We start from the raw sequence: 16,743 nt of genomic DNA, 5'->3' as shown, positions 1-16,743 counted from the left end.
TGCGCTGAGCTGTCTGATCTATGTTGCCTGATTATAGTTGGACTCTCATAGCCACTTCATGGTTCCACTCGTTTGCATGAAACATCGTTATCCTATTTCCGCCAAGTTCAGAAGCTCCTGGTTGCTCTGACTTTCGACCAATCACTGTTTACGGCTGTCTTGCTCGGTTGATAGAGCCGAACAGACGTTGTTCTGCAGACTGAGTTAGGGAATCCGGACGTTGTTACGTTACAGTAGCTGGCCAGGAGTCTCCGCAGCTCCGCTGTTGGGTGGGGAGTCGATGCACAGTTTCATGAGTCCCACTGCTCGCTCCAGTGGGGGCTCCCCCGTTGCGCTGCTCTAGTATGGATGACTGAGGGAGACGATATGCTGCTTTGTCCCTAAGGGAGCCGGTGTTACTCCAATGGGGTGCTGAGGTGGGCTGAACGTTGCACCAAAAGGCAAACTAAAGCTATGAAATCAGGTCACCTCTGCTCCAGTAGGTTGCTATGGAGCCGAAATGCTTTTTCGCCAGGCGTTTGACTGCGGTGTGTCCCTCGCCATCTGACAAAACGTGGTATCGCGCTGACAGGGAAACCAGACTGACCCATATGTAGACGACCCATCGTTTCTCATCCCACGGACGTGCTCTGAAGTGAAACTGAATTATTTTGTTGCGGCCATCGGGGAAGCGAACCGGGTGAGGTATTTTATTCAGCTGTCGGCGCACAGCTGGGACTGAAACGAGCAGCGCTGGATAGGCTGGCGAAAGCATTCGCTTGGCTCGTGAGCTATGCCAAAGATAAAGTGAAATTTGAGGCTAGCTTAGATTGTTTGCGTTCTCCGATTCGCTCCACGAGTTTTTTAACAAAGCTCTTCAACCTAACCTTGATGGATATAGGCTGTCGTCAGCGCTCTACTCCTGATTTCTTTTTTATCGCATCGGAATGAATATTTAATCTGATATGCGTTCAGAAATCCAGCTGGCACTGAAAAATATTTCTGCTACGCATGCACTTGTCATGCTTTTTACAGTGTACCTGAGAAAAACATCTGAAATCTACACGACTTTTAAACGCTGAAACGATGGTAATAAAGGATAACACAATGAAAACTTGCAGAAATGCTTTCCCATTAACCGTGGCCAGGTAACGGCAAACGATGTTAATTATAGTAAATTGTTTTGTTTTCGTGGGAACTTAATGTTTTCTTCTAAAATTGTGCACTCTTGATCGGTCTTAATTTGCAAGATTTCTCGGCGTCCGGTGAAACCACAACACCCGCTGAGTTTAATATGCCCAGATACGGCGTTTGGTAGTTATTTCTCGGGCGGCGAGTTGTGATTTCACTCTGCGTCTCAGCGGCGGCTGTCACGGTCCGTATGAGCCCGGTGATGGGCGGGGGCGGGGGCGGTGCGTCACCCGCCCACAGCCTCTGCTTGAGTCGTAGCTCACCCCACCCCCGCCCCGCGCCGTCTTCAGCGAGCCGTGGTGGCCGCGGCCGGCGCGGCGCGGGCGAGCGCCACCTGCCGCCGCCGCCGCCGTCTCGCTTCTCGCTGACCGCGCCAGTGCTGGTTGTGACGGCGCCCGAGGAGGCAGCGGCGGAGACGCTGCGATTCGAGTGGATCGAGATGGACCGGTAGCAGCGGTTTGAGGTCACGGAGGAGCGATGGGGTGGCGGTGGACGGCAGCAGCAGCTGTCCTGCTGCTGCTGCTGCTGTGTGCCGTGCCCCAGCCGGCCGTCGGAGCCGCTGTGCTCAGCGATCAGCTCCTGCGCCGGCTGAGGGCTGACGCCGGTGTGCTAGACCCGGCCGGTGGAGAGGCTCGGCCATACCTGCGAGCCTACACGGCTGCCCTATGGCGACACGGTGTGAGGAGCCCTGAACAGGTGCGAGCACTGGTGGAGGAGCGTGCCGCCCTGCTGCCGACGACTGTATCCGACCCGGCGGCTCTAACCGCCCTGCTGGCCGCTTGGGACGGAGATGCAGACAGCGACTGGTCAGGAGATCATAAAGACACGTCGGAGGAGGCTGGAGATGGCCGTGCAGCCGCGCCGGACCAGCTGGACAACCTGGTGCGCGAGCTGGTCCAGGCTGCTGCGGACAGACTGGCCCGTCAACAGGCGATCTCGGCCTCAGACACAGACCAGAAGCCTGAGCCAGAGTCTCCAGCGAGACCAGGGCAGAGGAATGAGAACGTCAGTCCGCGCGGTATTATCAGTGTTCTTCAGGGCGATACCTCAACGTCCTACATCATACACCCGGACGGCCCTAGCAGTGCTGCGGCGACCACGGAGAGACTTGTGGTGAGCCCGACGCCTGTGAGCAGCGGTGACCGCCCGGGAGTTGGTGCTGACGCGTCCCGCACGGAGGCAGTGACTGAGACTAGCCAGACACCGAGGCCTAGTGCGGACGATGGTGCCGTGACGAGAGGTGTTGATGGTGAGAACTCTGTAACGGATGTGCCAGAGCGTGTGCGAGAGTCAGGGGGCTTGGACTCGTTTGCTAGTGAACTCTTGGCTGGGTTATCTGGTAGTGATTCGACGGACTCAGGTGCCATATCGGACAGAGTGAACAATAGTGATGACGGACTGAGCACAGACACTCTTATTCCGGATGACAGTGAGCGTGTGACAGCTACCCCACCCGTGACGGTACTCGGCATTACCATGCCAATCGGAGACATCTCAGATGGTCTTCACGCCGCCGTAGAGAACTCTCACTCTGCCGGTGCGAGCTCTGGGTCTCCTCTACTTCAACCCGCAACATCCGTCAGCGACTCGGCCGCTCCCAAGTCGGTTGGAAGCTCTGGCGCGGGCAGCCAGGGCAGGACGGACATGTTGGACGAACCAGCCATCAGTGATGACCTGTACGCGTTCCTGGAGAGCTTCGAGCAGAGACAGAGGAAGCGGCTCGAGCATCAGGCTAAAGTTGCCTCTGATAACCGGACTGAGGCTGATGATTCCGCAGTGGAATCACCAGGACAAGCGTCAGATATGTCATCAGGCGCTTCGTCTGGTCAATCAGCCAAGGAAGGTGAAGTCGCCATTGACAGTGACGACACCGCTGTCAAACCGTCACATGAGAGCCCTAGCGACTCTTCAAGCACTACCACACCGAACAAGGTGTACCCGGCTGATCCTTGGGAGCTGTACAACAACCTGTTCCGCCCGGACGCGGAGGGTGATGAGCTGGACGACAGCACGGTGAGAAGTGCCACCCCGCCGCCGCTGCCGGCCACCCGGCCGCCCCAGCGGCGCCCGCAGGTGACTCGGCGGCCCACCCAGCGACCAGACGCCCCAGCAGGGATCGGCTCACTGGCGCAGCTGCTGATGCCACTGCTAGACACTTTCGAGAGACTAAAGTCTCCGAAAGGGCCCAGTGTGTCGAACGCGGACAGACCTCGGGAGCCCCCAAGACGTGGTCAGAACCGACCGAGCGCTGGGGAGCCGTGGGAGGAACCAGAGCCCTCGCTTAGTCGCTTCCAGATGTTGCCACCTCCGGCGCCGCGTCCAGCTGGAGAGGCATCGAACGTGGTGGACTCTAGTATCATGTCACGCCGTATGGGGCCTCTGGAGCCGGGTCCAACCATCCCTCCTAACCAGCCGCGGCCTGCTGTGGATCTTCTGGGCGCGAATATGGGACAACAGCGGCGACCCAAACCAGCCCGTCCGTGGCTTGGTCCGTCCATTGGACCTCAGAGACCGTCCATGGGTCAGCATCCTCACCATCAACCAGACCGGCAGCCTCAGCGACCTCCAGATCACCACCAGGGAGAGCTCGTTCAGTTTCCCGACGACATGTCGCCCCGGAATCCTGCTCAGAACGGGGACCAGAACTCTCAATTCGCTCATCGCTTCGGACAGCGGCCGTTTTATGAGACGGGCCGAAACCCACTGCTGGCTGGTATCGTAGAACCCAACATGAAGGAGGAGGTGCACCACTTCAGCACGATGGACCTGCACAGGCTACGGGCCGGCGGTCGGGTGCCGGTGGTGTCGCTGCAGCTGCCGAACATGCTGGCCGTGCTGCCGCACAGCGGGGCGCCTGTTCACCTTCCGCCGCCACGCTGGGTCACGGAGAAAGTTTCACCCATCGTCACCAAGAGACTCACCGTACCGCCGAGGTCACCGCCTCGAACAGAGACTGAGAGTGTGTCTGTGCCCACCACGGCTGCATCAACTGAGTGGGAGTGGGTAACGACGCCCCAACCGCCGGCCGAGACACCGCTGCCGTCAACAACGACCACGACACGACCACCAGTGACACTGGCAGCAACTCCACGAGTCTCACCAAGGGTGTCTCCCTCTGTTCCCGCTTTGACGACGCCAGTGCCGGATGAGGAAGCTTACAACGCGCTCAGGCCGTTCTCCGACATCGACGGCGCCTCGAGTGTGGTCAGCCACCTCACGACCACAGAGAGTGGTCTGGAGGCCCTCGGAGCGATCATCTCCGGGATCCTGGGCACAACTAGCCCGGCTGTGGACAATGTGGAAGGTGTAGTGGGTGATGTCGAGGGTGTGATTGACGATACTGCGACAGATGCAGAGGTGGAATTGCTCAACACGCGTGTGGAACTAGTGGGAGGTAGTAGGAATCAGCCTCAGGATTATCCAGCTAAAGAAGAACCCAGTTTGGAGCATCACGATCTGGCCACCCGTCGACCACACTCGGGTCTCGCTGAGCTGGATGGGTTATTGAGCGGTACCTCACCGGCCTGGAACCACTGGGGTGGGGAAGGAACCGATCCTGGTCTGCGGGGTCGTATTGTTGACGGAGGTGGAGCTGGCGCAGGGGTGAACGATTTCGACAACGAAACGCCGCTGTCTTCAGACGCCGATCTAACATCACATTCCCCTGAGGTGGACGAGAGCTCTGTTCTAGTGGCGGACAGCGGGGCGGCTGCTGCAGCGGCGCAGCTCAGCTCCAGTGACATCGCCTACATCCTGATCGGCACCACGGCCGGCGTGATCGTTCTCTGCGTGACGCTTGTGTTGGCGCTGGTACGCGGCCGGCGCGGCGGGCGGCTGTACGCGCTGTTCGCTCGGGCCCTCCGCTCCGATTACCGCCAGGGTCTAGAGAGCCGCGCGGGGACGTCCCCAGAGGACCCGTCACCTCCTCCACCGCCCCCTGCGCTGCCGGCGCGCCCGCCACCGCCACCCGTCGGTCTAACCACACACAAACTCGGCTCCTGGTTCAACGGACGGTCGGAGACGCTCGGCTCGGAGACGTTTCACTCGAAACTGGCTCTGCCCGTGCCGTACGCTAGTCAGGTGGCGCCGCCGGCGGGCACGCGTCAGCCGCGACCGCACGGCTACAACCTGAGGCAACTAGTGGGAGGACTGACCTCGCAGCTGATGAGCTCTTCCAGCAGCACCGCTGGATCTGTAGTGAATACCTCAGACTTCGACGACACACCCAAGTCGCGCCGTGCTGGCAGGAAGGATGACGGCGATGTCGCACCGGGGACGGTGCGGGGCTCGTATCTGTTCGGGGGCCTCATGTCACCACCTGGGTCGCGGCTGGAACACAGGGCTGCCTCTGCCGAGTCCTCCCGCACCAGCACGCGCCACCGGCGCCGCCGCAGCGAGGTGGCTGCGTCGAGCCCACGGTCTCGCAGCTCGCGACGCAGCCTCTCACAGCCGCAGACTCCCTTGGTGTCGAGCCGTCGCGACTCGTGGGCACACAGCTCGGAGCGCGACGGCCGCCGCAGCCGGCGCCGGAGTCGCTCCGAGCAACGAGCTGTGGAAAAGGACCGCCGTCTGACGCGGCCACGCAGTCCGCACCCGCGCCGCCGGCGTGGCAGTCCCGACTACCGGCGACGGCGGCGGTCCGGCAGCCGACGGCAGGGGGATGGCAGACAGCCGCGCTGGCCGCCGCGGCCCGACGATGGCTACTCACACGGCTCTGGCAGTCCGGTGGAGTGGTCCTCGAACGACGAGAGGCTGATCTAGGTCGGTCGGGGAGGGAAACTGTGTTTGATGCTGCTCCAGCCTGCATGTAACGGGCGGGCGTATCTTTTCGTGAAGTCTGTCAATGCTTTGCCCAGCTGCTGGTTGTGTGTCAGCTCAGCCGCAGGTTTTGTAGACGTATTGTGACCGTGATGTGAGGTAGATTGCTGCTGTGTTGTTGCCAAACTGTACTAGGACGTGTACCGGAACTGGAGAAAGGCATCGGTCATGTTTTTTTGTGATTATTTGTTGATTCAAATCGAACAAGATTACCATAAGTAGATGTCAAGTATCAAATGGATGCAATCAAAGCCAGGTAGCTTCCTGAGGGCGATTCGTTTCATTGTGTTGGTGCTAGTTTGCTGGACTTTTGCTTGACAGCTGCTGAGGGATCGACGATGCACGACATAATCTCGCCAACTCAGGCGATCGCAAAGGCTTGTGACTGGATCCGTGTGTCCTCGCCAGTCAGCCATCTGTAGATAGGAGCGTATTGTAATAACCGTATTTACTTTGTGAGTTGGTACGCGATTTTGTACGTGTCTAATAAATATGTAACCTGAAACATCACCTCATTTTGCTCAGAGGAGAGCCTGTAATTGGCAAGTAGGGCAAATAATTCATTATACCTCAGTAACGTGGATTTCCAGCATTTCAAAGCACGCTTCTGGATGCTGTCTCCCACCATTGGCCCGACCACTGATGGTTCTGTTACCGAGTTAGGCGTCGGCCACAGTTTGTATCTGTTCTCAGCGACCAGTGACGCCTCGCTAGTGCCGACCTAACGGTTGTCCCAGCCGCCCGAACGGTCAGCCCAGCTGATCGACGACGCGTCTCTCTGCCATGTGACGGTGGTGCTTGACCGCTGTCCGTCCATGCTTGACCGCTGTCGGTCCGCTCTTTCCTGCACGGTCTGGCCCAGTGAAGGCCCGCCCACTGCAGTATGGACCAGTCACGCGCTCCAAATGCGCAGGTTTGAATGTCTGTCAGGACGGCGGATTAGCAGAGGGCGGAGCCGGGGCGTGTCCTGTTGAAAGGAGGAACGTTTTTCGGTCGTGCCGTACCGAAGGCCGCGGGGCCTCGCGGAATGCTCCACGGACACAGGCTGGGCGGATGGCGCGGTCTAATGAGTTCCGTGGGCGGCAAGTGGTTACTTAATTTTGTTGAGCGGTTTCTCATGTGTGACGAGATGTTCGGACCGATAGGACATTCTTGTCCAGGATCCGTGCAGCGAGCGCTCTTGGTGGAACGGAACGTATCCTGGCGCGCTTGGAAAATAGGCTGGGTGGCTTACCATACGAGCTCTTTGAGAAGGAGGCCGTTTATGGTGTCTCTTGTTACAGTGGATGGGTAATGGTTACATGATTGTTACCCAGTTCAGACTGAATTGTAGTCCGAACGGTCAAGTGCTCGTAACCTATTTACCGTATCTCTATTGGATGCTGACTTGCATTTGCATTGGAGGTCTCATAAAAGCCTGCATGTGAATAGGAATTCCTCTCCTGATGGTATGTGTATGCCGAAACCCACACGGCTACCGCTAACTATTTCATTTCGTACATTATGTATACAGCCTCGATGTAATTGGCCCTTCCTCCTAAATACCCAGTGTGTGACCTGCTCAGAAATGACCGAGCTCGTGACACGCACTGTGTCCGGTGTTGTGACATCGCGCTGACATTACCTTGACACACCGCTCTGGCATAGCTGTGTTGAATGTCACCGTCATCGTTCGTGAGTGACCATGTCAAGTGAGGTTCCTGATGGCGGCTCCTGGCCATTTCTGACAGAAGACCGTAGTCGCAGCTATTAGAATCGATCTGTCTTCATAGTTAACACTAATGACAATTTTAGTTCAGTGAGATCTGATTTGCCGTTTTGGCTGTGACTCAAGATTGATTATGCAAGGTTATGAATGCAGTGAAAACTAGGTACTACTTCGCGGCTGTTACTCAGGCGTGCAGTTCAGTTGCACGGCTGCTTTGTAGCTGAGCGCACGCTTTTTACTTGCACTTGCTGTACAAATTGGCGAATCGGCTCAGTGATTTTTGCTGATCACTTTGGAGGTTATCCGAGTGAATGTCTGCACCTTTTTCATGTTTGCACTCAGAAGAAAAACCTCACCACATGTCGCCATTGAGACCCCATTCTCCGCCATCATTTACTGAGGACGTCGGACACGGCGCATGCTGGCGATAATGAGTTGCTCACGGGCCGGGACGGTAACCGCTGCGGCGGCCCGCGCGGTGGCTCACTTTCGGCGCCTCTGCCGGCCGTCGGCCGATGGAGGACGCGGCTCTCGGCTGGGCGCTGCGCACCTGGCTGGTCGTCCGGTGAGATCGCCAACAGAAGTGTCCCAAATACCGGGATATCGCCGAATTAGCCGGCGCCCCGCCGAGCACAGCCGCCGAGCCATTGTGAGACGATTTTCGCCAAATGTCGGTGTCGCTGCGGCTTACCTTCTAAAACGCTAGTCATGGCTGTCTTGTTTGCTCGCTGCAGGCTCGCCGTTTACTGTGAAGCGTTCCCAGATTTCCTTTACGTTTAGAGCAAAATGGTCTTTTGTGCTATCACTTCTCACGACTGTCCTTGATATCTTTGATCGATTTCTAGTTATCATCTTTTGCCTTTGATCGCTATGTAGTGAGTAATTTTCGCCAGTCATTTATTCACGACATCACGCGGGTCACATTCAAGGTTCGGAAGTACATGCTGTTGGCCCGTGCCATGTCATATTGCTGTGGAGACCAGGCGATAAGCGTTATATATGACTTAGCCTTAAGTCGGAGTCTGGACCTGTGTTTAGGTTTAATTGTCGGGTGGTTTTAGTTGGGCCCAGCTTAGGCGTTAGAGTCGTAGCCATAATCTGATGTAAATAAAAATGAATTGGAACTCGGGAGATGCAGTCTCAGTTATAGTCGGCAGACTCGTGGGCCACCACCTCAGCCCGCATCCAACCGCCGGCCGCCCGGTCGCCTGCCATAACTGGCTGCCAGTGCCGTCTGCCGCCTCTCTGACCGCTCCGTTCGGATCTGGGCCACACCGGTGTGCCTGCTCTATGCAAAGCGCGCCCAGTCATCGGCAGGCGCCCGCTCCAGCTCGGCTCCCGGTCAGCACACCCTGTTCCTAGCTCGGTCGAACGGTAGCATTGCCGGTCGGTAGGTCGTTACCAGCTGACTGAGCGATGTGTTGTCTATGAACGAGACCGATGATAGGATGATCGATCAGCGCTGGTGGAGAGTTAAAGATATTTGAATGCATGTCGCGGTAAACGGTCCATGGTATATTTGTTTATTTATCAGGTCTGGTTCTCATATTCTATCCGTGGTCACGGTTGATCAGATTACCGATTGTATAAACTGTTTCACGGTCGGTGGATTCGTCATTCTTCAAGCTTATGGCTTATATTCATTCTTATCAGCTCAGAGAATACATTGTCGCTTGCTCACAAATCTCTACCTCAGCCTTTTTCTGTTTATCCCCTATTAACATACTATAATCCCGCTTATTCACATCTCAAATTGCCACCCGGCCTTTGTCCCGCCATCGACACTGACCTCGCTAGCTTAGGCTACTGGACGACTCGCTGACGTCCTAGGAGCCCATATCCCATTGTATTCCATTCCACCCACTTCAGTCTCATTCATCCCCAACAAAACCTTAGGTCAGCGGCACTCAAGCCGACTATATCCTGCGTCCGAGCCCAAGCCCCAGTCTCAGCTCAAGATAACTAATTGCTTCAGCCCTCTGTGCCGTCTCGACTGAAGTGACTATGGTGTTACTATGGTGTGCCGTTTTGTAACTATGGTGTGCCGTTTTGCACCGGGGCCCATTAGGACGACCCTGTGCCTCTGCGGCCCAGTGGGTCGTCTGCGCCTCTGGTACCCAGTGGAACCACCCCGTGTCACTGGGACCCAGTGAGCCGCTCTTGTCTCTGTTTTGGAACCCGATGGGCCCAGCCTCTGCCCCGGGACCCAGTGGGACCACCCCGTGTCTCCGAGACCCGCCGTGCCGGCCCGTGCCGCCGGTCACGGCTCACTGGACACCGACTCTGTCGGGCCGTTACCGGGCCGAACTACCACCGCTACCACCGTACCGCCACTCCTACCGTGCCGTGGTGGTCACACAACGGTCCAGCCTCCGGCGGTGCGCGCCGGCCGGCACTGCTGACCCACAGAGAGAGAGAGGGGGAGAGGGGCGAGAGATGGAGGGAGAGAGGAAGAGAGAGAATTGAGGAGAGAGGAGGCAGGGAGGGAGAAAGAGAGAGAGGATTGAGGAGAGAGGGGGCAGGGGGAGAAAGAGAGAGAGGAGGGAGAAAGAGAGAGAGGAGGGAGAGAGAGAGAGAGAGAGAGAGAGAGAGAGAGAGAGAGAGAGAGAGAGAGAGAGAGAGAGAGAGAGAGAGAGAGAGAGAGAGAGAGAGAGAGAGAGAGAGAGAGAGAGAGAGAGAGAGAGAGAGAGAGAGAGAGAGAGAGAGAGAGAGAGAGAGGAAGGAGGGAGAGAGAGAGAGGAGGGAGAGAGAGAGACAGAGACAGAGACAGAGACAGAGGGTAGGGAGTTACCGCTGCGTTACTATGTAGTACACGTGTCTGCACGTGGAGTGGACACCAGTGTTCGCCACGGGCCGGGCCAGCCCAACGGGCCATGGGCCGGGCTGGGCTACGGGCTGGGCCGGGCCCCCAAATATCATTAGTTAACGGGCTATGGACGGGCCGGGCCAAGAGCTTTGTGCACTATGGGTTTTGCGACTAATGTCAATTTAAGAAAATTTGGAAACTGATGCAAACAAAACCCACTGGGGAAATACAAAAACTAAACCAAATTTAAGCAATGCAAAAGAAAACCTACTTGATATTGAATTTTGGGAATCTTGAGAACTATCCAATATCACATCATGTCACACATAGGAGGGTTTTCATACAAATTCCGCAACCAAAAAGATCAGAGAATCTCTAGCATCATTAGTTTGTTAATAAAAGTTAAAATGTAGTCATCAAAATAACTTACTTAGCACTAAAACTCCAAAAACTAAGAAGCCACTCAACAATGATGGGCTACAGGGCTACATTAAGTTTAACACATATATGGCGATAGTGAGACAATTCCAACACAGTCTTTTTTCCTTCACCGACGGCTTTTTAACGAACAGAACCTTAAAAGGATACTCACAAAACACACTGTACGTAACGAGGAACTCTACAGAGTATTTCGCGATGAAAGCTTCTTTAAATGTCCATAAATTTGTCAAAATAAATCACAACAAACCAGCGCCTTCTCAACAAAACTTGCAATCATGGCGGCGGCGCTATGTTTATGTGACGGCATCTAGGTAGTATACACAACAGTATATCAAATAAATACGTTTTTTAAGTAAGTATCAAGGTGTAAAACAAAATTTAACAAATAAAAAATAAAACCTAAATCACGAAGTCTGAAAACACGAACGAAAAACAAAACAAAAACTTGATCATATATGTTTTATTATACAATTGGTCAGGATCGCTACCTACCGCAGCTGCGACAATCAAGAAGTGTTCGCTCATTTTCGATTGATGATAATGATGCGTAAAAGTCGCAAAAGTACCCAATGACATTTCAAGCTTACCATGTTTTCTGCTTACGCTGCTAGCGATATCCATATCTTGAAAAGAGCCTAACATAAAATAGCAAGGAAAGTAGCAGATAGTTGTCCACAGAGATTCGGTTGACACGTGGGCATGAATTGAGAATAGATTAAATCAGTTTTGCTGATAAATGGATGGATTTTCTCTTCTTTTGGAAGACAGTGCTTAAGTTAGTGTCACCTATTTTGTATGCTTTCTCAGGCTTTTGATATTGCAGCATCTATGGAGTGAATTTAACAGCAAGGTCAATCCCAGACAGATTCATCAATTCCCATAAGTCAAGCTTTTTTCTGCTGGTAAGTGCTGGGAAGCATAGAGTATGTTGCAAATACTTCCTTCAAGTATGCATTAGAGTCACCAATTATGAATGATAATGTTCACACACATCAGCTTGCAAGATAACTTTACTCATAGAATGTAGTTAATATAATCATGTAAACTTTTTATAGGTGTGTAATCATGACCTAATTGACTGAGGTGCTTGCTGTTACTGTTAAAATTTGTGCCATAGGTGCTTGAAATGATTATATTCATTGAAAAGAAGGGAGTCATGATTGCCATGTTAATATTTATGCAGTTTGAATTGTTCTCAAAATAGTGTAATCAATCATGCTTATTATGGCAATAGACTAAGACAATAACTAGATTGCTATTTTTGACGGGCCGGGCCGGGCTGGGCTTGGAATATTTGCCAAGAGCGGGCTACGGGCTGGGCCGGGCTCTGAACCCATGGGCCCGGGCCGGGCTGGGCTGGGGATTTGGGGGCCCGTGGCGAACACTGGTGGACACAGCGCCTATGGTTAATGCATGCCGGCTGGGGTGGTCTAACGGGAACATGGTGCGTGGAATGTTTGATCTGGAGGCACAACTTCACAGGTTTTATCGCTTTCATGTTGGCTGAAAGTATTCTCTTTCGTTTGACTATCCTTTTCGTCTGTCCACTGTCTGGACTGTGTGCTCATCCATCCGTGAATTTAACACCGCTATCCTCTCGGCCGCTCCTCAGCGTCGTTACCACAACGACGGCAGTTTGATCTGCCTCACCGAGTTTACAGACTCAGAGCCGCCGTGAGTGCGTGCCGCTTTCTTTCCGCCATTGCCTGCGCGCTTGCCGGGAGCGTGCGAGCCACACCGCTTGCATCATCGGACGTTATGTCTCGCTCTGCTGAGGTCGCAGAGGCACCCGCCCTGTCTGCTGTGATCCCACATTCATGATGTTGACTCTCTCTGTGTTGTATGACATTACGACCTGGACAGGGCATTGTTTCGAGGGATGTGTGCCAACGCAGGATGTTGCGTGGCGGCCCTGCTCAGCGGGGCGCGGCTAGATAGTGAGCGGACGAGTCGGGTCAGACTGCCAGGGCAGTTACGAGGCCTAGAAGACTGGAACCTAGAGCTCAATATAAACATTGTATACCGTCATTCGCCAAAGGCCTTCCACCAGACCTATGACCGACTCAGCCAGGTTGCCTGCCGTATGCGTCGAATCGCGCTGCTCTTTATCTCCATAGCTATTGCTAAGACGAATGCTTAGAGGAGAGAGGGTTCAGAAATGACAATGGACAATTTCGTGGCATAATCAGAGTTAGAGCCGAGAGCGGAGACCGGGGAGGTCGTCATCTCTCTCCAGGCTTGTGTAACAGCGATGATTTCCCGTCAGGGTGGGTGCCCGTAGGACGGTTAGCCGTCGCGGTGGCTGGACGGGCCTCGACTGAGTGACTGCTCCAGCCGGCCGTGACCGGTGCAGCGAGGGTGAGACCGATTCGCTCTCGGACAAGATGGAGCGAGAGCAGGAGGTGACGCTGCCGGTCGGTCATAATGTGAGAGAGTGTGTGATTTGTGTTGGAGTGCTGTAGGCTCTTGGGCGAACTCTCGCTGGGACGTTCCAGGCATGACTTGTCCAGTGTCCACTGTCCAGTGTCGTCGTTAGTAAATGTCGGCAGGGAGGTAGTTATATTCGATCTCGTACCAGCTGGTTGATGTTTACTGCCTCTCGAATGTCTATCGTGCAGTGAACATGTCTATACCACACCTCGTATTCAAACTGTACATTTCTCTTGTACATCCTGGTGTCAAGATCCGACACTTAAATGAACTGTACCGACCACCACTGCAACAAATAATTGCTGCAGCGAGAGGCGCTTTCTTTCCACTTTGCATTTGAAATACGACCACCTGCACGGCGCAGGGAATGCTTTTCTAGCCACGTTAAACGCTGACTAGTGCGGCATGCCCCACACCTGGCGGCTGAGTGAGTTGTCAGGAGCCGACCGGCAGAGGTGTTTGGAACGAGGTGAAAACTTTGTAACGACCTCGTCAAGTCCTGGGTAATGATCGCTGGTGGTATCGTTTTCTTTAGTGAATGCTCATCCGTCAGCGGTTTAATGGCAATGCATGGGTAGTTCAGATAGATCATGTTGAGTTGCTACGTGCTGATCGGAAACGTGATCTCGGTTGGAGTTTTCGATTAATCCGATTTCACGCGTGGTAGCTAGGGGGAGCGAGGTGGGATTTCACGAGGGAGAAATCTAACGAGTCGAGAGAGTTTTGCTAAGTGCAAGTAACACCACGATTGTGGACATTTATTGAAGCAGTAGCATTGGCCACTTCAAAGTTACCAATGCGCTTCCAATCGCAACACTTCCACCCACCGTAATCGTACTCTTTGTCACCGAACTCCAAGCAGCCGAACGAATTTTATTGTTGTTTACGACACTTGTTGAGCTGTAAATGCAGAAGGGAACAGAAACAAATGTGCCTCTGCTTTTCTGTTTTTCCGTGCTGATTGGGAAATGTCTGGTACCGAAGCATCGTCTGGTAGATGCTCCACGCATCTTGGCGCCAACCTTACATCACCAGCTTGTGTCCGCTGCGCCCAGGGGAGCCTGTTCAGCTGGGAAAGTCCAGATACAGTCGATGTCAATCATCAATATCGAACGGAGTTTGAAACAGCACCCGTCGTCGGCGCTATGAGTCCAGTATAATTTAAGGTTTCACTTATTTAATGCGTGCATCTATTCACCAGCTAAGTAGCTCCTCAGTAATGTTGTATGCATACCGCCCAACTCATCAGTGGCAATATATTGTACTGCCACGCGCGAGTTGCACCACTCCGTTTACCCGGCGGGGTCAGGTCAGCCGTCCCTCCGTCACGGTCGGATGACCCCAGATCTGGGTGCCGAGATTCGCCCGGGGGTCACAGCAACCCGCGTCCGGTCGGGCGGGGCTGGCGGAGGCCGGAGGACCAGCAGCCCTTTCCCTCAGAGGTCGGCCGACACCAAGGCCGGCACCTACCCTCAGGGGGGGGGGGGCGGGAGGCACGACTTGACCCCGGCTCTGGTCGCTGCAATTGGTCCATTGGCCAGCTGCTGGCCGGAGGCTGGCATCAGTCAGGCCTCACTGAACATGAGAAGGATGGCACTGCGTCATTGGCCACGGGTCAGCCCTGCTAATTGCAGTGGGGGTGATACATGTGAGGTCGCCGGGCGGAGCCGGTCCGCCCCGCCTGCGACGGAGGATGCATATTAGGTCACATTAGCGGGTCGTTTTCGGAGAATTGGTGTAGAGTGGAAATTTCCACTTATGGTGGTGATTAAGATTTGCTCGTGGGTTTGCCTGTTGTGCCTAAGAGGGTGCCTAGTGTTAGCTGTGTTTTCAGTTATGGTGACATTGTTTTTTTTCCTTTTCAGGCAGAGGAGGCGAAACAGCGAGCGGAAGAGGCCTTCGAGGAGTGTTCCGACACGGCCAAAAGCGAGGTGGGTCCGGATGTGTGTGATACCGTCTCTTTGTATACCACCACGGCCACCGTGACAGGTATCCGGCCTATTGTTTTCTGGGGCTGAGCCTCCTGTCAACGTCGGGTAACCTTGGAATTTGCGGCTACGATAGGCGTTATCACAAGTGTATTCGCGGCCATTGGGGCGACGTAAGAAAAGAAGAAACGAACTGGCCCCAAGAACTTTAAATTATCAGTCAGCATGCACCTTTTCCTTGATTTGTACATAATTTACCATTATTTGTTACAGAAAATTGCATTTAAAATCTTCCATTTATGATTTTTTCATCGTTTGCACAAAATGTTCTTTTACTAAGCTAGAAACACTAATTAGAAATGGTTCCCGCATCATCAAGAACAATAGGGAAGGCTTGAAGTGAATAAAATAATTTAAACGGTTTTGGAGTCTATGTGAAGGCACTTCTAAAATTGCCTGTAGAAATATTGAAGGCAAAAGTTCAACTTTTTCACAAGACGGATGTCTATAAACCTATTTAACTTGTGACAACTCAGCCGGTATTTCGTCGCCTACAGGCCAGCTTTCCCTAGTGACCGATAGAGGCGCTGCCATCGATGTCCGCCCGTGCCGCCTAACGACTTACTTAGGCCGCTGAACGTTCACCTGTGCTGGGTGTTTTTAACCTTGGAGTCTGCAGCGCCTTCAGCAGATCTTGCTCCTGCCTCATGGGATTTTCAATGCTGTAACATTTTTTTTGTGTTACTTGTCCTTCAACTGCTATCTACTAACAATAGTGTTCTGTTTCAACGAACTTAGGTACTCCGTAACATGCCAGCATTCCTTCTCGTTGGCCCCAGTCATCCGCTGTAGATCTCACCACCGAGAGTCGACCACCCACATCTCCCCTCGTATTTATTGTTAACATTGTCCTGTTTTCACCTATGTAGTCACGATTCACGATCTCTTGACTTACGGGAATACCGTGTGAAACTACTAACTTGAAACGCTTGTTGAAAAAGACGTCGATGTTCGTGCTTTGCTACCCACGTAATTTCTTATTTGTAACATGTGTGCTTGCGTAGGCGTTTGGGTCAGTCAGTGCGCGTTTGGGTCAGTGCGTGCGTGTCAGCGGACACCGCGGTGTCACTATCGTGCTCTCTCGAGTGGAGAGTTGCTGTCGTCATGCCGTGCGCTCGCCGGAGGCCACGGGAAGGCCGACTCTGCTGGCCGGCGGGGAAGGTGTGCTGATAGTAGTCCGCGATTTGGAGGTGTGATGATGTGGTGGCGTCGATGTCACGCGTGGGATTAGAAGCTCGTCATGTCGCGTTTGTGTGTGTGTGTGTGTGTGAGGTGTCTGAGCGAATGTTGTTGACCACGGTGTAAGTTGAGCATAGTTGGACTGCGAATATTGTTGACCAATTTATTTGCATGGAATAAATTTCAACCGAAGGGACATCCTA

The 16,743-nt window shown here is 53.9% G+C and overlaps 1 protein-coding gene across 1 annotated transcript in view; it reads left to right on the top strand.

Moving 5' to 3' along the window:
- Positions 1-16,743, top strand: part of LOC122382628 (sorting nexin-32-like) — a 45,849-nt gene that overhangs the window by 26,502 nt on the left and 2,604 nt on the right. Inside the window, exon 8 of the mRNA XM_043368200.1 lies at positions 15,239-15,304. Within this exon, the coding sequence (XP_043224135.1) occupies positions 15,239-15,304 (66 nt within the window). The remainder of the gene's footprint in view (positions 1-15,238; positions 15,305-16,743) is intronic.

Source organism: Amphibalanus amphitrite, unplaced genomic scaffold (genome assembly GCF_019059575.1).
Source record: "Amphibalanus amphitrite isolate SeventyFive unplaced genomic scaffold, NRLGWU_Aamphi_draft 000143F_arrow, whole genome shotgun sequence".
Taxonomy (NCBI): domain Eukaryota; kingdom Metazoa; phylum Arthropoda; class Thecostraca; order Balanomorpha; family Balanidae; genus Amphibalanus; species Amphibalanus amphitrite.
The sequence above is the reverse complement of the archived record's forward strand: the minus strand, read 5'-3'. Positions and strand labels throughout refer to the sequence as shown.